This window comes from Periplaneta americana, chromosome 16 (genome assembly GCF_040183065.1).
Source record: "Periplaneta americana isolate PAMFEO1 chromosome 16, P.americana_PAMFEO1_priV1, whole genome shotgun sequence".
NCBI classification, from domain to species: Eukaryota; Metazoa; Arthropoda; class Insecta; order Blattodea; family Blattidae; genus Periplaneta; species Periplaneta americana.
Window position 1 is genome coordinate 22,902,336 of NC_091132.1, and position 23,724 is coordinate 22,926,059.

Below are 23,724 nucleotides of genomic sequence, written 5' to 3' on the forward strand. Positions count from 1 at the left end.
CACCTCTTCGAAAGATAAATCTCCAATTTTTATAGTTCCATTTCGTACAATATTCTGGTCACGAGATATAATCATATACTTAGTCTTTTCGGGATTTACTTCCAACCCTATTGCTTGACTTGCTTCAACTAGAATTTCCGCATTTTCCCTAATCGTTTGTGGATTTTCTCCTAACATATTCACGTCATCCGCATAGACAAGAAGCTGATGTAACCCATTCAACTCCAAACCCTGTCTATTATCCTGAACTTTCCTAATGGCATATTCTAGAGCGAAGTTAAAAAGTAAAGGTGATAGTGCATCTCCCTGCTTTAGCCCGCAGTGAATTGGAAAAGCATCAGATAGAAACTGGCCTAAACGGACTTTCTAACCTGTTCTAATTTATTATATTGTTTTGTTAAATGTTACATACCTTCTTCCCCATGACAGCATTCATCAGTGATGACTTCCCCACATTTGGCTGACCAATGCAACCTATTGTCAAAGTTCCCTCTTTATATCTCACATGTTCTATGTAACTCGTGTCTACTTCCTTCACCTGAAAGACAGAACTGAAAATACAATCCTTGGAATTCAGTGTAGTAAGTTTTCTAGAAGGAAAACATGAATTCTATTGATTTCCCTTCACTGCATTAATTTACAACATAATCAACTTTAAACACTTATGACCACGTGGATCAACGGTTTTTAGTGTAACCACTGGTTAAAATTTCCACCTAACCTTTGGTTAAGCATTTTTATGGTGCACTGACCTCAGTTAAGAGTTAAACAGGAGGTTAACCACAGTAATCTCTAACTGGATATATTCAAGCAGTCAAAGGAGGTAACCAGTGATTAGTAGGCAAAGTAAAACAAAATGGTGGCCACATTCACAGCTCATTATTTTGAACATGATTATTATTGTACTTGGATTAATTAGATAGGGATGATGGTGAGTGTGAAGTTTCATTAGTGGAAAGAGAATTCGTATGAGGAATTAGGTGACAGAAAATTTCAGGAGGAATTTCGTTTATCAAAATCTAGTATGTCATTTCTGCTGCAACAAATCAATCACTTGGAATAATCCAAAAACAGGTCTATTTCTCCTATGAATCGACCGCTTACATTAAGATTCTATGCAACTCATATTTTTAGTATTTTAAGAGGGAACACTAGTCTTTTCCTTCATCGTGGGCTGAACGAAGAGAGACTATGGATGAATTTTAGGATAATGCACAGTTCCCTGGTATAACTGCGGCCTAGGATTACACACACATTCCTACTAATTTTCGTCATTTTTTTTCTTTTATGGATATTCCACCTTTTTTAACACAATGCATTCAAATCTAATAATTAAATCTATAAATACTTCAGACTCACATTGAGATATAATCATTTTTGCTTGTTATTTTCCATTTTGTAAGATTTAAACCTAACAGCACTGAAGAAAGAAAAAAAAAATACAACCCGCAAACATAATAGGCCCCAAAGACAAACAAATGCCAGGCGAAAATTTAGAATATGGTCATTTCGATGTACAAGGGAATAAACAGAGTCATTTTTAGATGTTGACTTCTATCTTTGCAGAGGTATGGATGCTTTGCTTTCATCATTTTGTAGAAAGAGTGTACCATCACAGATTTTACCATGGTTAAATGAGGTATCAGATAACCATGTGTAAGTAATGAGTGATTATGAATGATGCACAGAAATTACATTTTAACCACGACTTTGTAACCCATGGTTACTACATTTTTAACCGAGGTTGATGCACATCGCCATTACTGAGATATATAACTTACAATGTCTTAGGTTTTTTTTTTTTACAATAAGAATGTCCTTTATCACCTATCATATTCATCACCTACTTGGAGGATTTAGTGAAGAACTGTTTTCAGAATATGGGAGGGGTGATAGTAGGAGGAAGGAGAATATTAGTGTATAAGATACTGATAATATGGCATTTCTAGCAGAAGAAGAGATAATACTAAGAGATATGCTACTGGAGCTAAATGACAGCTGTGAGCAGGATGGATGAAGATATGTGCAAACAAGTCGAAGACCATGGTCATAGGAAGAAAAAGAAAGAAGGTAAACTTGCGAGTTTTAAATAAGGCAGTAGAGCAAATGAACAGCTTCAAATACTTTGGATGTCCTATAAGTAGTAATATGAGTGCTGCCAAGAAGAGAAAAGAATAATAGCAATGTCCAAGGAAGCTTTTAATAGAAAAAGGAGCATCCTTTGCGGATCTCTGGAAAAACAAATAAGGAAGAGACTAGTGAAGTGCTTAGTGTGGCATTGTACGGGGCAGAAACATGAACATTACGTCGAAGTGAAGAAAAACGAATAGAAGCATTTGAAATGTGGATATGGAGAAGGATGGAGCATGTGAAATAGACATGCAGAATACAAATGAAGCTGTGCTAGAAAGAGTGGGTGAACAAAGGATTCTGAAATTGATCAGGAAGAGAAAAAGATATTGACTGGATCTCTGGCTAAGAAGAAACTGCCTACTGAAGGATGCACTGAAAGGAATGGTGAATGGGAAAAAGTTTGAGATAGAAGAAGGTAATAGATGATGACATTAATTTATGTGGGTCACATGTGGAGACAAAGAGAAAGAGAGAAAAGAAGAAAGACTCAAGAATTCTGGATTTGCAATGAAGGACCTACCCTTAGAAAACAATGAATAAATATGTTTCTTAACCAACAACGAGGTTTTGTCATTAATGCATAAGAACTTAACAAGCTTACGAAGATACAGGTAGTAGTCTTGAGTTTAGACATCACTGAGAACAATTTTGGGAAGTAAAGGAAAGGGGAGAGGGACGAAAAAGTGAAAGAGAGAGTGGAGAGTTATAGGTATTGGACTTGAAATTTGTAAAATAACCACGCCATAATTGTATTTTCAATAAACAAATTTATACGAAAGACTTTCTTCGCATTTAGAAAGAACACTAATTTAACTAATTACTTACATTAACAGTTTCTCCTATTTCAACAGTTTCATCATCGTCAAATTCCAATTCCGTTTCTTCTGATATCTTCTTATGCCAGGAACTCAAATCCACTGTAAAAATACAGCATACAAATGACTTATAATCTGTCTATATGAAGAATAAACAACATATATGCACACTAATTATAAATGTTAACATTTACTTAAAAAATAACATTAATGAAATACAGAGAGACCCAAGTAAGATTTTACAGCATTTTAGCGAATTGCTGATACTGTAGTTACCGGGATCTGGAAGGTGCATCATCCGCATTTATTTCAGTCACCCCACAGAAGGATTGAGGCAACATAAATTAAATTAAATTTTCTCGGCAACATGAGAGACAAAAATAAGAAAGTGAAGATAAATTAAATTAAAAAATTGAAGACAAATTCAATTAACCTCTTCCCGTTCTATATATTTTACCAGTTTTGTGAAAAAAAGTGTCATATTTTTTATTTTCGTAAAGAGGTCATGTAATATTGCAGAATCACTGTACATCACTAATTTTCTTACATACTTAAAAAATCAGCATGAAATAGACAATGGGACTCAAACGAGTTAACTCGGGTTAATAAATTTTGACACATGTTAGCAACCCGAGTTAACTCGGGATAATAAGGGAAGTGGTTAAGGAATTGAAGATATTTAAAAATTGAAGACAAATTCAATTAAAGAATTGAAGATTAATTAAATTAAATTTAAAACATAAGACACAAATAAGCAAGTTGAAGATAAATTAAAAGATTATAGCATTGATCGAACGTATTGAACTTATCACAGTATAAGAAGAATCAGTACGGACAACTCTTGTCGGCACCTTTGATGTTATTGGTACTAAATTCAAGCTCAGTAAGGTCTAGTTCTCAATGAATCCAACTATGTCGCTAGTATCAAACCACTATCAAAATATTAGTAAAATATTTATTTATTTATTTTATTGGTCAGTAATACGAATAATCTTGTATGTATATTATCTATCATTAATATTATGTCGCTAGGAAGTCAAAATATTTATATCCATTGTTGACGTTCATGTTCGCACTTCACCGCAACGGACGCCATGATGTATTATGTTGTACTTGGATCAATTTTACCAACATAAGCCTCAAACAGTGACTTGAACGTTAGCGTCAATTAGTGAATATTTTCATGATGATTGCATACGGAAGTAATTATTATTATGGTTATATTGCCATTCCTTTGCCTCATGTCTTTAAAATTATTAAAAGATGAGTAATGAATGTTTTCAGTTAATATTAAATTATGCCAGACCTGTCGTACATGGAGATCCATCTGGTGGAGGTTCCAGATAATACACCCGGTTTCGTGACATGCGCACTCAGAATTTGTTCCCACGAAATGGCTTAGGTGTCTTTACTGTATGTTCTCTATACTGTGAACTTATCAGAAGCTAGGAATCTATGTGCGATTTAGTTCTGTCAAGTAAAGTGCTAATAACCGTACAGCGAAATTCAAACACACTGTTCCGGAGCATTCCAGTTGAAAAAAAGCCCTGCTTAGTAAAGACTGCTGAAGTTTGAATGAACACTTTTCTTTGCAGATAACATAAATCAGCCATGTTGGCTTAAGACTTGTATGGAGTCCCACTCGAATGACCTTCCACTCCCAAACGCATACAATGCCTCCTTGAATTGATGCCAGTCACACTACTATATCACACTGCACTGTTTAGGGTGAATACTATGAATACTACTGAAATAATGATAATGAATACTGGAATGAAGAGTGACAGTGAAATGATGAACAGAAGAGGGAACCCCGAGAGAAACTGTTAGGAACCTTGGCTTTGTCCACAACAAATACTAGGCCTACTCCACTATCACCAGGATCTAACTCGGATCTGTAGTCACTGTAAACTCTGCCGACTGAGATACCAAGGTGCAGAACTGACAGTTTGTGGTGCGAAAATGTACTGCTGAACCATTATATGGGTATAGAACTTAAGGATAGACGGGGCTGATATTTCGAAATTTTCATATTTTTACTTTTACCTCTTCAATCCTTAAAACTCATAGCAGTTTCCTAGAAAAGGTAACACAGATTAAATCCAAATTGAGCATTCCTAACACAAGAGAAAATTTACTTATAAGAGAAAATCCATTGGAATTATTGCAACCTACCTTCAGTTTGGAATTAACAGAGGAAATAAGTAAATCAGACACACCAAAAGAAATACAAAAACTTCTAGCACTGGAAACGATCAATACTAGATACCCTACAGAAGAATGGCTACACATATATACTGATGGATCAACCACAGAAAACCTTACTGGAACTGGAGTTACATGTACACATTTTTCCTTTTATCATTCTGTTGGCAGAGACACAACAAATTATGATGGTGAAATAGAGGCTATACACATTGCTCTCCGACAATTATTAAATCTTCCCTTAAATAAATATAACAAGACAGTAATTCTAAAGCTGCAATTCAGGGAATATGTTCAAATGCTACAAAGAAGTCAACAAAAATAAGAGAATGCTACAAAATGTTAACACAACTCCAAAAAGTTAATAAGATTGTCCATCTCCAATGGATTCCAGCACACTGTGGAGTCATGGGGAATGAAACCGCAGACACACTTGCCAAGAAAGGCACAACAATAAAACAAAAATCTAAATTTAATTTCTCATATTCCTCAATAAAACGCTTGGTCACTATAAAATTTTCTCATTCATACCTACAAGAAATAGAATCAAATGCTAAAGACAGAAAAATGGATTACACTACTTTCCAACCCAGATATAATCCCCCAGAGACGAAGGAAAACAGCAGTTGCAGCCTTCAGACTATTGACAAATCATAACTGTCTAGCAAGTCATCTCTACAGAATAGGTATCTCAGCTTCACCAATATGTGTCCTGTGTAACGATCCAGCAGAAATGAATGAAGACCACTTGAAGACCTGTGAAGCATTAAGATCAGAAGAAACTACAGTTCAAAAGTATTGGAAAGCACGACTGCTAATGGCTTCATTGCCAGATGCAAGGCACTAAACAACAACAACAACTTTTACTCTAAATATATTTTAATATCTCCTCTTTAAAAAGACGATATCATTTTGCAATCTGCCATGTTTAAAGCCCTCACGGACATTTTAAAACACTGTGGTGCAGATTTAAATGGCTAATAAACAATTTTCTCACTTTCCAGTTTTCTACATTTTTTCGTATGTAAGCTCCTTGTGACAATATGATTTGCATGAAACTTACAGGGAATATTGAAATATATACAATTTTTTTTTTTTAAACTGATCTAGGTTTTGATGTCACATGCATATTTATGTACATTTGTACATCTGTAGCTGCATTTAGATTGGCAACAGGCCATGATTGTTTGGCCAAACACCTGCATAGAATTGGAATGACCTTTTCTAGATTGAAAAATAGAATTAGATTTTCATATAAAATAGAGGCAAAAGTTTTACCAGCAGAAAATGAACATAAAGATTTAGGTATATTATTTAGGAGTAATTTTACATTTCATAGTCATATTAATAATATTATAAATTTGTCCTATAAAAGTTTAGGTTTTGTTATGAGAAATTCTTGTAAATTTAAAGTCAAAACTATAATAATTTTGTATAATTCCATTGTTCGATCAAAATTATAGTATGCTGCTGTTATCTGGAACCCAGTTACTAATAAATAATATATTCTGTTACTAGAAAAAATTCAAAATAAATTTCTAAAATGGTTATATTACAGACTTTATTATGATTATCCTACCTATGAGTGTTATGCTACAATGCTTCAACATTTCCATTTTACTAGTTTGCAAATTAGACGAAATTGTTAATCTTTAAACTTTCTTTATAAAATTATTAACAATAAGTTGGACTGTGTTGGTTTATTTTCTTATATAACATTATATGCACCTAAGCTTAAAACGAAATTTCGAAATTTATTTTACATACCAAGGACAAATACTGAATCCCACAAAAATTCCCCAGTTTTCCAAATGTTACAGTTATACAATAAATTACATCCTCATCCGAATGTTGATATTTTCAATTTGAATTTCTCTAAATACAGGATTATTTGTTATCATATTTTACAGAATATTGTTATTAGTTAATTTGAAGATATTTTCTCACCTTATTTCAATTTCTCTTTTTTTATTCTCTTATTTCTATTTTGTTTCAGTTTTTAATAAGTGTATGTTTTCTTTTCCTTGTTTATGTTTTATAAATTGTTAGTCGTGAACATTGTAATTGGGCTTTGCCTGTTATGTTCAACAACAAATGAATAAATAAATAAATATATCATTCTCCTAACTGCCCATTGTACAACTCAAACCAAGAAATGGATTCGGAACACCTCAAAATCTGTGCTTCAGTGGCTGACCATGATAATATCTTTGTAAAATATTTGAGTGCAAGAGGTCAAATGACTTTATTGTCAAACGCCTGGCATTAGAAAACAACAACATATTGAAATAGTAATAAACTATTTTTTTCACATCAAATTAAATTATTTTCTCTAAGACTTTTTACACATAACAAAACTCAAACTAATTTTTATTTACATAGGTGCAGATATACTATAATTCTGCAAATTTATAGCTCATAAAACTAAAACTTATTGTAACACAAGAGACTTTTTTTTATGGGGGGGGGGGGGGGGGAATTGTAATTAACTAAGACTAACTGGCTTAGTTGATTGAAATTCAGCATATCATTAGTTATGAATGCTAGGAGTATATGGTTAAAAATTGATAATCATTGCTACATAACTACAGAAGTTAAAAATTTTTACTATATCTACCCTTATTGCAGGATATTTTGAGCAACTGCTCTGAAATTCAAGTAAAATTCTCTCCATTTCCGTAAATAAATAATTCACTAGTTGCATGAAAGATCACTTGCCAAACTGTAGTGCCGTGAAACAGCATGAATGTTAACTCTGCTAGAACTGGCAATGCTTGTCATTGCTAGACTGTACTGTCAAGAGATAAGCAGCAGGAGTGCTGGTCCCTTAGGTTTGACTCGTCCTGTACATACATTATAAAACTGACTACAAACAAAGCACATCACATCATAAAACAAATTAAATTACAATGAAATATTTATAACCTTCATTATTTACAATGCTCTTGCATGTCTCCAGTAAAGTCTTCGCTCCTTCTGCAGCCATTCGAAGTTTTCCTCGTCTGCGTCGAATTTGTAAACCTATATGCAAAAGAATGAATGTTAGTACTGCATCTCAAATTAAAACATATCTTTTCTTGATATGAAGCAATTCGAATAAATTACCAGTATTACACCGAAAAAGAATCTTCTTTAGATGATTTAGAATGTATTTTATTTTACATTGCATTCTCAAAATGTTCGAATAAATGAAAATTTGAATGTCTGATTACCATACATGTTAATTAAGGGTATTTGAAATATATAATCCATTGATTTAATTACAGTAGCATGCAAATTAATCCGAACACGACATACTTTTACATTTTCTGTCATTGTTGGCCTCACAGCTGCTCATACCGCTTTAATTGACATCTGTAGTACGTGTAATTCCATTGTTGAAGGTCTGTCATTATTTGTTTTATAATATGTGACATTTTGCCTGTCGTTTTGTACTTATAAGCATTTCAGTTGTGTTGAAGACTTAATACTGCAATCCTGTGTACATTCTGTCGTCTTCACAAATGGATACAATTCCACGAAAATGGTCTAAAATTATAACATTAGCAGAGCATTCTTCTATGACACAGAGGCAAATTGCTGCAGAATGTCACATCGGTTTGGCTACTGTTAATTCGATCATAAAACGATACAGGGAGACTGGATCCATCACACCCCAGAAAAAAGGAAACTGTGGCCGGAAAAGGAAGACTTCACCTGCAGATGATCGTTTAATTGTCAGGAAAAGTAAATTAAATCCTAGACTAACTGCTGTCGACTTAACCCGCGAGTTAATGGCTACCACTGGGGCGAATATTCACGTCACAACAGTGCGGCGTAGGCTTTTGGAAGCTGGACGAAGGGCTCGTAAGCCTATTAAGAAGCAACTGCTAACCCCTGTTATGTGCAAAAAACGCTTAATGTGGGCAAAATTACATCAACACTGGACAGTGAATGACTGGAAGAATGTACCTTTTTCCGATGAGTCTCATTTCGAGGTCCACGACCACCGTGTTTCTTACGTATGGAAAGGATCCGAAAAAGTAACAGCAGCTTATCTCCAACAAGCACCCAAATACCCCCCTAAAGTAATGTTTTGGAGTTGTTTTACACATGAAGGGCCTGGAGCATTAATACCTATCAAGGGAATGATAAATTCTGACAAATATATTCACTTATTGGAAACCAGAATCGTACCCCAGCTGCAAAAATCATTTCCGGATGGCAGAGGTGTGTTCCAACAAGACCTGCACCATGCCATACGTCTCGAAAAACTACAGAATTCTTCAACAAGAAGAATATTCAGGTACTCCCCTGGCCAGGCAACTCACCCGACATCAAGCTCATTGAGAACTTGTGGTCAATTTGCAAAAAAAGAATGCAAAAAATGGATTGTTCTACAAAGGAGAAAATGATTTCTGCCCTCATTGGTGTATGGTTTCGCGATGGAGAAATGAAGAATATTTGTGGGAAATTAGTGAAATCCATGCCAAATCGTCTCAGAGCTGTTATTGGGAACAAGGGAGGCCACATAGATTACTGAGGTATGTCTTAGATCCTTTTTTTATCCCGTTTGAGTGTTTTTGCATAAGTAATTACGTTGTTTGGATTAATTTGCACGCTACTGTATTTTATAATTTCATTCAATATGACAGAAGGACGATATATACAGGGTGATTCACGAGGATTTACCGTTACTTACGGAGCTTATTTCCAAAAACATTTGGAGCAAAAAATGTCATATAAACACGTGTTCTAATCTCAATATTTTTAGAGTTACACTAGTTTGAAGTTGTTTGTAAAATACTTTATTCTTAAGTTTTAAGGGTAAAAGAATATTACAGATAAATATTTAACTATTCAGGAGTATCATTTCTTTAATTAGTAATCTGAAGCTAAAAATGTGTTGTGAATTCCATAGTTGCTTCGTACAGAATTTTTTTTTCTAAATTTTTAACTTCAAAATTACATTTTTCTTACGCATTTACCAAGCAATTGTCACAAATCACGTCACTCTTGTAAATTCTTCAAGACTGTACATTATGATACATAATTAAACTGTAACGGATCAAGTTCCTAAAGTCGTGTGATTTGTAACAATTTTTGTGATAAGTGCATAAGATTGAAGTAATTTTTAATTAAAAATTGAAAAATAAAATCTGTACAAAACAATTAACAACACGTTTTTAGCTTCAGAACACTAGCCAATTAAAGAAACAATACTTCTCAATAGTTTATTATCTATTTGTAATATTCTTGTATCTTTAAAACTAAAGAAAAAAAAAAAGTATTTTACTAACACTTCAAATTAGTGTAACTCTGAAAATAATGAGATTAGGTCCCATGTTTATACGACATTTTTTGCTCAGAATGTCTTAGTGGTATTTATTTATTTAACCTGGTAGAGATAAGGCCGTCAGACTCCCTTAAAAACGTTTAAATGAAGTTTTACTGTATTACGTAGATTTAGCATGAGATGAACAGATGAATGACAAACTCAATGTTTCATATAACTTGTGATCACTTTCCTGTTTCAACACTCACCAGCCTTATTCTCTTGGTTTCCTCTGAGATTGTACTTGGGGTAAGAAGTGAAAGTGAGTATGTGTAGAGCTGGAAACTTCTCCTTAAAATAATGTTTCCATGCAGTGACTAGAGAAGCTGGTGCTAAATCGATCTTGTTGAGCACCAGTATCATATCCTTGTGAAGAGTCTCAGTCACGTAATGGTAAACAGATGGTGGGAACATCAGTGCCTGTAAATATTGGAAATTATTACCAGTATATTAAAATTGTATTTAAAAAACATTAATTACAATTAATTAGGTGAAAGCTGAAAATATAACAGAGAAAAATTAAGACCTGTGCCAAAATATACCAATAATAATAAAAAAAAATAATATACGATAATATACTGCTTTTCATTCAATCTATATATATATATATATATATATATATATAATTTGAACTGGTAATGGAAATTACGGGAAAATGGCTGAACGGATTTTAATGAGTAACCCCTCATTTTCATGCCTGGCATCCAAAGTTTTTCGGAAAAATAGTAGTTTTCAGTGAAATGTCAATTTTCCTACGTAATTTTCCTATTTTCCAAAATCCATCTGTTGTCAGTTTTGAGAACTAATTTTATTGAATCACGGCCGACTTGATTGAATTTCAGAACAAAACACACACTACATTAAACAATAGGCTATTACTCGAAGGCCATGACCTGCAGGATTGCCGACATATTTAGAGCTCAATTCAATTTGTTATTAAAAACTGATTCTGCAGTGTATAATTTTCTGAGTACAGCTGTGTATTGGATATTGAAATCTACGAAAGCTGAGGTGGTTTGACGACATTATTACCATTAGAAATTAAATATTATTATAGTTAACATCATGATGAGTCTATTTTTCATTAATTGTACATAATATTGATGATATGAAAGTGAAACGTTTTGTGGTTATGTAAGTAAATGTAGAGTATATCTTAATTTAGATCTTCATTTCTATAATTTACTGAGTGGCTGCTATATATAACTACAAAACTTAAGTAAGATAATAATACCGGTATTGTTATTAACAATCAAATATTTTTATACTTATTAACCCAGTGGGGTTGGGTCTTTTTCATAGACTTAATGGCGGTGTAGTGTAGATATTGATATGTGTCATTGTCTTCAGTATTGGCTCGAGAGAGCGCAAAAATTACAGTTCCTAAGGAAAGATAAAAATGTATTACTTACTGATAAAATAAGAGGCCTAGAAAATTTTGTAGTCTCCAGATCATTTCAGCAAGATAGGATAAAATGATTTTACACTCTACATTTCAAGTTGTACATGCAGCAGCTATACGAAAATGCTATTCGAAATCTTAGCAAACCTGACTTTTTTTAACTTTTGCCTACAATCCACAATGACCTGAAATAGCTACTGCTATCGTCCTGACATTGATACTTGCATTTTCGCGTTGAAACACAAAAACTGAAGTTGGATAGGTTCAAGAAAAAGTAGGCCTATTTGGCCTAAAAAAATCCATTCAGAGGGAGTATGTTTCATTATTATGGAAGCAAATAACTATCAAAAAGACAAGTATTCTTCATTGAAAATAAATCTGAAAAATTTTTATTTGAATGTCTAACGAACTTAGTTTGCAGCAGAATTTGCTGCACAAGCCACTAGTACGTATATATACATAATATTGATATATATGGTATTATATTTGTCAGCCAACTTTGCAATTCATAGTTATGATGGGCCATCACATTTCTGCTTTTCGATCCGCCATCCCTTTAATACATACCACCCTTTTCTATTAATATATTCATTTGCCAAGTATTTCCTGGTTACTTCCTATTTTTCTGTTTTAAATGAATTGCTATCTATTCTTCCCTATCTATCCTCTTCTATTCTCTTTCTCATACCTAGTCTGTCTCTCTTCCATTTTTTGCTTTTCTATTAAATCTTGTATATTCCCTTCCTAATAATTTATATTATTTATTTATTTATTTTATTCTCTATTCTCAAATCTACCTACACTTAATCATTATTTTCCAGCTATTTTCTCCGAAATTATTTGTTTACGTTTTCCTTTATTTTACAACACATCACTTACTATTTCCTACTATTCTGTCCTCTATTTATTTATGTAGTATAAATACCGTATATAATATTCCCATAATATCATATGGGTATGTGTGTGTCTCTATAACATTGTATCTTCTGAAGAAGAATCGTTTAACTGAAATGACATTTAATAACATCTGAAATAGCATTTGAAGACTCTATGGGGAGAACAAGTTAAGTCAATCTAATAAAATTTTCACAAGAGAAACTTAGAACTTCACAGCTAAGTCGTCTTTGAGTCTATAATGCAGTACTCGAATTTATAACACCTATTCTTGAAGAACGCAAGTTTATTTACAGGAAACCTTAGCTGCATAGAACCAAAGCTGGCTGATGTATTACAAGTTATATTATGGTGTGTTACAAAATGTTTTACTATTTCTAAAGCAGTAACAACGTCCTAAGGACAAAAGATTGGTGGAGGAAAGCATGGACAGCTTCGAATTTCCACGAATTTCAAAGCGCGTCACATCTTAATAATGAACACGTGCTATATTTTCGCGTTCTTATGTTTTCATAGGGAACCAAATTTCGAACTATAAATGACGTTTCATATCACCTGGAGTTTAAAATACGATCGCATAAGTAAAAAAAAAAAAAAAAAAATGTATAGCCGAATATATATATATATATATATATATATATATATATATATATATATATGCACAGTGCTTGATTTATTATTATTTTTTTAACGCAAGAAAGCTTTCTTGCATAAACTCTACATTAGGCCTATAGTTTAACTTAGTAAAGTAATATTAAAACACATGAAACATGTATTCAGAGTGCCATCTTGTGATGGTCCCAGCATAAAAACAATTATACAGCAATCCTACAATATTAAATCTGTATGTCTTTTTCTTTTCAATCTTTGAAATGACAGTGCAAGTGGGTGATTTCCTGAAATTTGACGGATTAGAAAAAACTGTGTAGTCTTCTGTAGCTTTTGCAGAGGGTTGTGATCACCTTCAGAAAACACCACTTATTATGATCACTATAGGATAAAAAAATTAACTGCGATCCTATGTCAATTTATTTAACCTCCTATAAACAGTTATTCTTTATTAATATTCCAATGTAGAAAAAGACTTGGTATCATTTACACTATCATTATAATGAACACCAACACTATCAGAGCTTCATATGGTGACAATAAAAACGATAATACATGAATGAACCACTTCTGTTTCGACTTGCTGAATATAGTCACAGCTTAGATTGTCATATTTTTTATGTACAACACTTGGCATTTGTCTGCACTAAGCAGTCTTAATAGAAAGGGTAGTTGCCAAAGGAGTAGGAAAAGAGATGAATGTTGAAGGAAATGAAGCTATATTAATGAAATCTCTAATGTTTCTAATTCTGATATTTACAAGTAAGATTCAATGCTTTTCTCCAAATCTGTGATATAAAACTTTACAAAGAAGACTGTTTCAAAACTTACAACACAAAAGAGAATGTCTAACCTGTGAAATTTATAATGATACATGCAGTTAATTAACATTATGCAAAAATTATTATGAAGAATTACTGATTTGTCCAAAAATTATGGCCACTTTAGGAAATCACTGTACCATACATTCAGAAAAATTTAAACTTTGTCCACTGGGAAAGAACCAAAGATGAAATCAGTAACCTCATAAATCGCAAAAGATAAGACTTTATTGTCAAGAAAATAAAAAAATAAAGAAGAATAGATAATAATATTTCCACATGATGGAACACTGGAGAATAGCTTACAGCAAAAAAAAAAAAAAAAAAAATTATAAGCAGCAATTTAATACTTACACAAAAACGAATGTCAACAATGATGAGAACAATATCAGACATTTCAAGAACCCTCCATAGCTGCCTCCAAGTCTCCAGGTTTAGCTCAAAATAACTGAGATCCTTCCAATTAAATTTCTTTTCTAAGTCTGAAATATATTCCTGGGGAAAAAAAAAAGAAAACAATACAATAAAATGTACAGAGTAACAAATGCACATAGGATTAGCATAAAGATACCGATAGTGTTACAGCTTAGTATAGAGAACCAATACCAGTATTTTACATTGAATATCTCATGAAGATATGGGTGAAAAATGTCTTGTAGATAAGGGCTGGGCAACTCAACTCTTCGTGCAGCAGGGAAGAGCAGTTCTTGCTCACGAAATACTATTGCTAGCTCTTCAGTGCAACACAGCTGTGTAGAGGCAGATTACAAATTATAGACATCTATCATTGATGGTTATAATAGGAATCATATTCACTTTCTCAACGATAAATAAGCTTTAAAATGGATTGAAATAAATATATTTCAAATAATAATTAGAACATTCGTATTTGAAGAAATAAACTTATACAACCGGTACATGGAGCATTTAATATGAACACATTAGGGCCTATGTTGTATTATAGTAATGTTCAACTGCGTGTGTGTGTATCTAATGCTCTGGATTTAACAATGAAGTCATCATCCTTCTTGCTTCCCAATATTTTGATGGAAGGTCCACAAATGTCCTAAGAGTTTCACAATTAGCCAGGTGCTCCATCTCCACGTCCTTTTCTCTGCTGCACAGTAAGCATTTAGGTGAATTCAGTACTCGAATATGATGGAGGTGTTTACTGAGGCAATCATAACCAGTAATCAATCTAAACATGGCCACAGCAGATTTTCGAGGTAGATCAGGAATTAGTTTTGGATCTTTGAATGATTCTTTCCATTTTGAATTTTGATGTTTTGCCTGTTCGCTGTAACTTAGTCTTTTTATGACTCGCTTTATTGATTCATATGGGAACTTGAAATTTGCTTTTAAGTTGATTTTAGTTCCTTTCTTTGCTAACATATCAGCTTTCTCGTTACCGTTCAGTCCACAGTGGGCCGGGATCCATTGGAAACCACTTTTTTATTTTGCATTTGAATTTGTTTTACCATGCAATGAATTTCTTTTACTTTTTCCATTTTAGGGCATGTAGTTGAGCTGATGGACTGGATTGCAGCTTTGGAGTCAGACAGGATGACTAATGTTTAACTGTATGTCTGCACATATGATTTACTGTTTATATAACTACGATCAGATTTTCTCCTGTTGACATTTGTTGTGCAACAAAATATAAAACACTAGAATAGTCAATGTATTATAAATATCAGGTGCTTGGTATTGTCTTATTAAGTGACGCTTATCAACAACTGGGTTATTTATGTAGCAACAAAATTCAACTTTGGGCGACAAATAACCATTAATTTTGCTAAGAGACACCTACTGTGCCACAAGAGTTCTTTTACATGCAGCAAATCACATATTTCCACCACAAGCTCTTCAATGTTTTTCTCTTCTTCTTCAAGGTAAGGTGACAACACTAAAAATTAATTCCATTCAATTTCATTTCTCTTTAAGGGGAAAAAATCCTTCACCTGTTTTGTATCTTGTAAGAATTCGCGACAAATGTACATCTAAATATTTACAGTAATGAAATAAGAAAAGTATTAGTAAAAAATATCTCATTTTCTAGATGGGAAGGATGTTGATCATTATTCATTCCTTTAGTGTTCTGCCCAAGGACAGATCTTTCACTGCAAACCTAGCTTTCTCCAATCTTTCCTATTTTCTACCTTCCTCTTTGTTTCCTCATACGGTCCATATATCGTAATGTCATCTATCATCTGATATCTTCTTCCACTCCGACCTCTTCTCTCGTTCACCATTCCTTCCAGTACATCCTTCAGTAGGCAGTTTCTTCTCAGGCAGTGAACCAACCAATTCCTTTTCCTGTTCCTTATCAGTTTCAGCATCTCTCTTTCTTTACACACTCTTTCCAACACAGCTTCATTTCTTATTCTGTCTGTCCACTTCACACGTTCCAGTCTTCTCTATATCCACATTTCAAATGCTTTTAGTCTCTTCTTTTCAAACAGAACAGAATTACAGTCTTTACGCGATTATAACACGCAATTTTTTTGACAAAATGTAGTCTTGAAAATTGGGATGCGTATTATATTTGCATGCAAACACTCAGACTGGAACAAATTTGAATTAACATTCAATTTATGCTACAAGACATGGTGGGAAACTGCTGATGAAAACGGCCATTGTGGGTTTGTGTTTTCTCGTCTTTTGTGCACATTTCATTCGTAATTTCATTTCCATGTTTGACAACAGTCATTATTAATATGAATATTATTTTTAACTGTGATAGTACTTGATGATACTGTTTCCTTTTGCAAATCAAGCTTCCAGGTATAACTCCCTGTAAAGTTAATTTGAATAATTTTTCCCTCGAAATTATTCAAATTAACTTTACAGGGAGTTATACCTGAAAGCTTGATTTGCATAATACACGTCACTGTACATAACAGAAAACCACAATTTAAGTCACACAGAGTTAGTGTGCACTCAATGTTGGTTGCTTGACGGTTGTCAGCCCACTTTGAGGTCTGTGGATATAGAGGGAAAAATTGGATCGGTGTCGGGTAGAGTTCCCGGGTAGCTCAGTTGGGAGCGCGTTGGTACGTTTAACCAAAGGTCCCGGGTTCGATACCCGGCCCCGGAACAATTTTTTCCTCGAAATTATTCACCGTTTCCTTTTATTCTGAGATTTTGTGTATACAACATTCAACAATCACACTTCTTTAAATAAACCAAAAGAATTTACTAATAATTACTCATGGAAGAGTGGCATGACATTAGTCATTGTCAGTCAATATTCTGACACCAACCCAGACCTGTTTACCGGAGGTTCCAGTTCTGACACTGCAAATGAGGATTCAAATTCAAATTTATTCACAATTTACATTTGAAATGATACATATGAATATATACCCGAAATGAGCATATGCATGATGAATGTAATATAACTAGAAGTAAGCTTTTTTTATTAATATAATTTAATCTTGAATGGTTTTTAGCAAGGTGCATATTACATTCGCCAGTAACTTTCTTTTCTGAATCTTAAAATAAAAAATTGGAGTGGGTATTATATTCAAGTAAATATGGCAAACTGTGTTATATACTTACAGTAAAGTATCTATGCTCTCTGGCTTCCAGCTGATCTCGACTCATGTCAAAGTTCCATGGTGGCCTCTTGGGGAAGTCTAGATCCTTGAGGAAAAAACTGTCAATATCTATTTCAAATCCAGAGGGGGACACAGGAACAATGGTTTTCCGAGCTGCTTCCTTACGTTTGCGGATCTCAGCCTCAGTTTCACGATGAAATTGCAAGGCATATCTGAACAATAAAACACGATTATTGTAATTATCCAACAAAAAATGCTAGAATATTATATTCAAATAAGCAAAGACTTCTACTTTTACTGTTCCATTCTATAGACCTGAATAAATTATTAGACTAAATGTAATTATTTGTATACATCTTTCATTTGCTTTAAAATAGAGTACTTACATAGTTTATGATAACAATTACATATACTAATATTTTGAATGCATTCCTTTTGCTTTGGTGAGCATTTCAAGTCTTATCATGCTGTGTATAAGATTTCTACAAGACAGCCGAATTTCAGTGTCTCTGTGCCAAACAGCTATTAATTATTCTATGAACCCAACTTTAGTGGTAATGTTGAATTTGAATGATTTCAAGGAAAAATTGTTCCGGGGCCAGGTAACGATCCCGGGACCCTTTGCTTAGCGCGCGAATGCTCTACCGACTGAGCTACCCCAGGAACTGTACACGACGTCACAATTTTTCCTTTTTATATCCACACGACTCAAATGAGCTGACAAGACGCCAGAACTCAACTATGAGTGCACACAAATGCCGTGTGACTTAAATTGTGGCTTTCTGTTAACGTACCTCCAGTAACGAATGTATTATCCAAATCTGGCTTTCAGGTAGTAGCTCCCTGTAAAGCAGGTTTGAATAATTTCAAGGAAAAATTGAAATTATTCAAATCTGCTTTACAGGGAGCTACTACCTGAAAGCCAGATTTTCATAATGTTGAATTTCTTTAAGGTCGTCTTAACAAAATACCAGAGATTCTCGGCTGGGTTCATATCAGGACTGTTGCCTTGCCAATTAATTGTTCTGGTGTGGGAATTCTGAGAAATTTCAAAACATTGTTTGCTCTACGGCATGGAACACCACCTTGCTGAATGTGCAGTAATTATCAGAAAACCAGTCTGTTATCTATGGCAAGAGCCTAGTCTGTCACAATAATTGCAATAGTAGGATCAGTGTTGTGACCATTATGTGCTCATTTACGAGACTACAGAATGATAAACTTAAAAAAAAATTAAATAACATATTTAGTCTAATAAAATTTGTCCACGTCTGTATTTGTTATTTCATAATCCATAACTAACCCAACATGAAAAACCACTAGATACAGTAAAAAATTATATTAAAATAAAGTTATTTATCACGTATGATTTTCACATTCGTGTTTGTACTAAAAAACTTCATGTATAAAAATACTAAAATACTGTCATTTCATACACTTGGAAACACGCCCCTTTTACTGTAATCCCATATTTCACCATAAAATTATAAGGTATGACTCACGTCTCAATCTTACTTAACATCTATGATTAGTTCTGAATGGGAGGTGACATATGAACACCAACATCCATTCTGATTCAGTACTGTGGATTGTCTTGAAGAAGACATGATAATTGATAGTTGTTTTCCTTTATTTAACATCCACTCTAAAAGACTGACAGTTCAGAGAAGATAAGTTGATGAAGTAATGATATGGTCATAACAGAGAAGGGCAAAATACATTGTAGTACTCTGAGAAAAACAGGCCCACAGTCAAGAACTTCTCAGGACCTGCCAGGAACGATGTCAAAAGCAATGAATATATGTATAATTCTGATCATGAATAGTATTTAAACACTAAAATATTTCCTCCCAAAAACTAAATAATAATAATAATAATAATAATAATAATAATAATAATAATAATAATAATAATAATAATCATCATAACATGTTAATGAAACTTTCTGATTTGAAAAAAAAGTTTTTGAATGTCATCATTCATCATCTTTCATTCTGAAGGAAGATAGGGAAGACAGGTTGAAAATGTTCATCACAGTCCGATCTCAAATGTAGATTAACACTATGAATGGACTTATTTATGCCACAGGTTACATGTGAAGTGACCTACAGACACTGTTTTGATTAATAAATCATCTATCCTACCTTCATCAAACAAAATGCCTCACATCGCTTTAACTCCCTTAAAGAATATTCCAAAGTATTTTTTCTCAAAATTATAAAACATTTATCTACATTTCTGTTGTAGCACTACTCATTAAACTTGACCTATGCAATTTCTTGGTTACATTTACCCCCACTTGACCTTAAGCTTAACGACTACTTACCTGTTAGGGTTACCTCTACCTCTTACTATTGGTTGCTGATTCAATTTCACGACTTCACTGCCTTCAGCGATCCCAGTCTCATCTCTCGATACAAAGGAAGTAAACTCTGTTAGTGAAAACAAGATTTTTATTTTACATTACATTACACAAATTAAACATTTTCAATCGAATCTGTAATCAATGTTAAATGCTGTTTTTTCCCCAATAATATTAAACGAAATATAAAAATGTCAAATTAAAACTTAATAAATCAAAACAATATTTTACTATGTATGAGGCATTCTGTATGATATCAACACATAACATCCAACTCCTTTTGATTCTTCATTCTTACTTTCATAATGTAATTGTAAAGAAAATCAACAAAAAGCGAAAATTTCAGCTTTCCTTACAGTACTTTATGAGAAGCTTAAATAAAAGTTTAATAACAATAAAATATTTAAAAGGATTTTACCATTGTTGTTAATGATGAAAATAAGTTCGAGTCCTTGAGACCCATAGATCACTAATAATGTCTCAGAAAATGAGGGTCACTGCTAGAAGGACATTCTTTGTTTAGTTTGATTAAACTATACTAATATTTAACGTAGGTAATTAATACCTCCGCATTGTAGAGAAGTATTACAGCAAATAATTTCAACCTGAATCGACTAGAAGTATGCCAAAATCAGGCCCTGCGACTAATAACTGGTGCAGCAAAATCAACCCCAATCACGGCAATGCAAGCCCTAACCCAGAACCCTCCAATATATCTCACTCTAGAGGAGCAGGCACTAACATACCATGAAAAAATGCTACGGTTAAAAACAACAAAATGGGAAAAAAAGACTGTTACAACCAACCAAGTTGAAAACACAAACAAGTTTCCTGTCCAAAGTCACGGAAATAAAAACAGAATTGAATCTCCCTAAATCTAAAGAAAACATTTTAAGCAGAGAAAACCCTCTAACCTTCGAACCAATTAACATTCAACTAGATTTAGAAGAACCAGTTACAAAATCTGAAACTTCCAAACCTGTACTAAAAGTGCTAGCATTAGAAGCTGTGAACAATAGATACCCACCAGAAGAATGGTTACATATCTACACAGATGGGTCTACTATCGATAACAACTCAGGATCAGGAATTACGTGTGCGTTATTCTCAGTTTATCAACCAGCAGGACATCATACAACAAATTTTGATGTGGAAATAATGGCTATTCATATCTCACTCCAACACCTACTGTACAGAATAGATAAATTTCAAAATGCTGTCATTCTCTTCTGATTCTAAAGCAGCATTATATGCAATAAATTCATATAAAATGATGTCAATCCAAATTAAAGAATGTCACAAAATGATCCAACAACTTCAAAAACTACAGAAAAGAATTCAATTGCAATGGATACCTGCACATTGCGGAATTGCTGGAAATGAAACTGCTGACTTTCTTGCCAAAAAAGGATCCAATTTAATTCAGAATACAAATACAAGCCTACCTCTTACATCCATCAAAAGACTAATTAAAAATAAACATAAAATCAAGCAAAACCAAGGACTATGTACCAAAGCCAAAGATAAAAAATGGAGCATTTTAATAATAATAAAAAAAAAAAAACAGAAATTATTCCAGAAATCCCACGTAAATCTGCAGTAGCAACATTCAGACAGCTTACAGAACACGATTATTTGGCCAAACACTTGAATAAAATAGGAATTTACACAAATCCAAATTGCCCTCTATGCAACAAAGAAGAAGAAATGACTGAAGATCATCTCATAACCTGTGAAGTTCTACCTGATAGATCCACCACAGAGAAATATTGGAGAGCAAGAACGCTAATGGCTTCGTTGCCAAAGCTCGGCATTAGATAACAACAACATATTTAACGTAGATAGGTTTGTAACTCATTGTTATGGTAACAGGCTATAAAAATTGTGCTTTGTTTGCAGTTCACATAACAAAACAGTACAATATAAGATAAGGTACGTCCATTATATTCTTTATTTATTTTGATTAAACTGTACTAATATTTAACGTAGATAGTCATTTTTTTATCATTGTAAGTCCATATTTAATCCCATATTTTAATAAAAATAAGTACATATACATATTTACATATTCCATCCATATAAATCCATTCCCTGCTGTTCAGGAAGAGGAACAGGAATTGGTTGGGTCACTGGTTGACAACAAAGTGCCTACTGAAGGATGCACTGGAAAGAATGGTGAACGAGAGAAGAGTTCGAGGAAGAAGAAGATATCAGCTGATAGACGAAGATATATGGATCATATGAGGAGATAAAGAGGAAGGTAGAAAATGGGAAAGATTGGAGAAAGCTGGGTTTGGAGCGAAAGATCTGCCCTTGGGTAAAACATTGAATGAAATGAATACCTACAGAAAATAAGAACCAATTTTGTACCTGGACGAGACAGTATTAAGACGTTAGAGAAGTTTTGACTACCATCACACTACTTTACACAAGGGGGGTAACTTTACACATTTCTAGAAAAATGTTTAGAAGGCAGCACATTACAGACAATGTGTAGCAACTCCGTGGAACTGATTCTATGTGACAACAGCACATATGTGTGGTAGACTGAAGTGTGTGCCATTATTAAAACTGTTATACACCATTTTTCTAGAAATGTGTAAAGTTACCCCCCTTGTGTAAAGTATACCCGGTCGATGGTACTGTAAATGATCCAATAGAATCAATGCTCATCTGGGTGGGGCTAATGGCTTTGTTGAGGGATGCTAGTTAGTATACAAGGCAAGAACAGCAACAACCAGTTCTGATGATGGCCACTAGCAGGCCGAAACATGTTAACAAGGTAATATAAAATTTAACACCTTAAAGACACATGATACGTTTTCCGAAGTTTATTACTGATAATGTATCAGAAAACAAAAAAATCACCAGCCTTTGCCCAGCATACATGTAAGGCATAATAGAAGTCTAAACTAACTTAACCTGTCATAGATAAGTATATCTATGCACGGCATAGTGTGAGTGTACACTAGTGTGAAACTTTCGTAATGTCACCAAAGTTATGTTGGTATTACAGAGAAGACAGCTAAAGGTGTGGAAACAGAGTAGACCTACGAGGAACAAACTCAGTTTAGCCTTAATTTCTTATGAGGTACCTAACATCTCCACAAAGCTTAAGGGAACTCTAAAACGTCAATTTGAAAATGGTACCGTACTCAGGTGTTTCTGATTTGATAAGAAATTACTCTTATGGAAAATGATGATGACGTAAAACATATAGGTCCTATTTTCATAGTATGACAAAAAATACATGCTTTCAGTAAACTATCACTAATACTGGATAATAATTAATCGAAAAACAATTAAAATTAAAAAAAAAATATAGTAATTCGGTAGAAAACGTTGGTCAATATGACGGACATCAATCACATCACCGAGAATCAGTGACAGGTTAGGTTTGATTTATTGAGGTTTTTGGCATGTCTTGCATACAAAAAACTTGAACAAACCAAACCTAACCAGTCACTGACCCTATTACTTGTGAAGCTTGGGCACGCCAAGATGGAGTATATTACTAGCCACTGAACGAATATTGCAGACTGTTCTGCTTCCTGGCAGTACGATCTACTTCCACTAGATGGCTCCTCGACACGAGTAGTTGGGTTGCCA

General features: G+C 33.6%; 1 protein-coding gene across 2 annotated transcripts in view; it reads right to left on the minus strand.

The window, feature by feature from the left end:
* The window catches only part of Ns4 (Nucleostemin 4), a 32,888-nt gene that overhangs the window by 8,135 nt on the left and 1,029 nt on the right, over positions 1–23,724 (minus strand). For both annotated transcript variants that reach the window (XM_069813814.1, XM_069813815.1), the window contains exons 3-9: positions 20,080–20,185; positions 17,755–17,965; positions 14,548–14,688; positions 10,677–10,887; positions 8,079–8,174; positions 2,959–3,050; positions 413–538 (exon numbers count right to left, since the gene is read on the minus strand). In XM_069813814.1, coding sequence (XP_069669915.1) covers positions 413–538; positions 2,959–3,050; positions 8,079–8,174; positions 10,677–10,887; positions 14,548–14,688; positions 17,755–17,965; positions 20,080–20,185 — 983 coding nt within the window. The remainder of the gene's footprint in view (positions 1–412; positions 539–2,958; positions 3,051–8,078; positions 8,175–10,676; positions 10,888–14,547; positions 14,689–17,754; positions 17,966–20,079; positions 20,186–23,724) is intronic.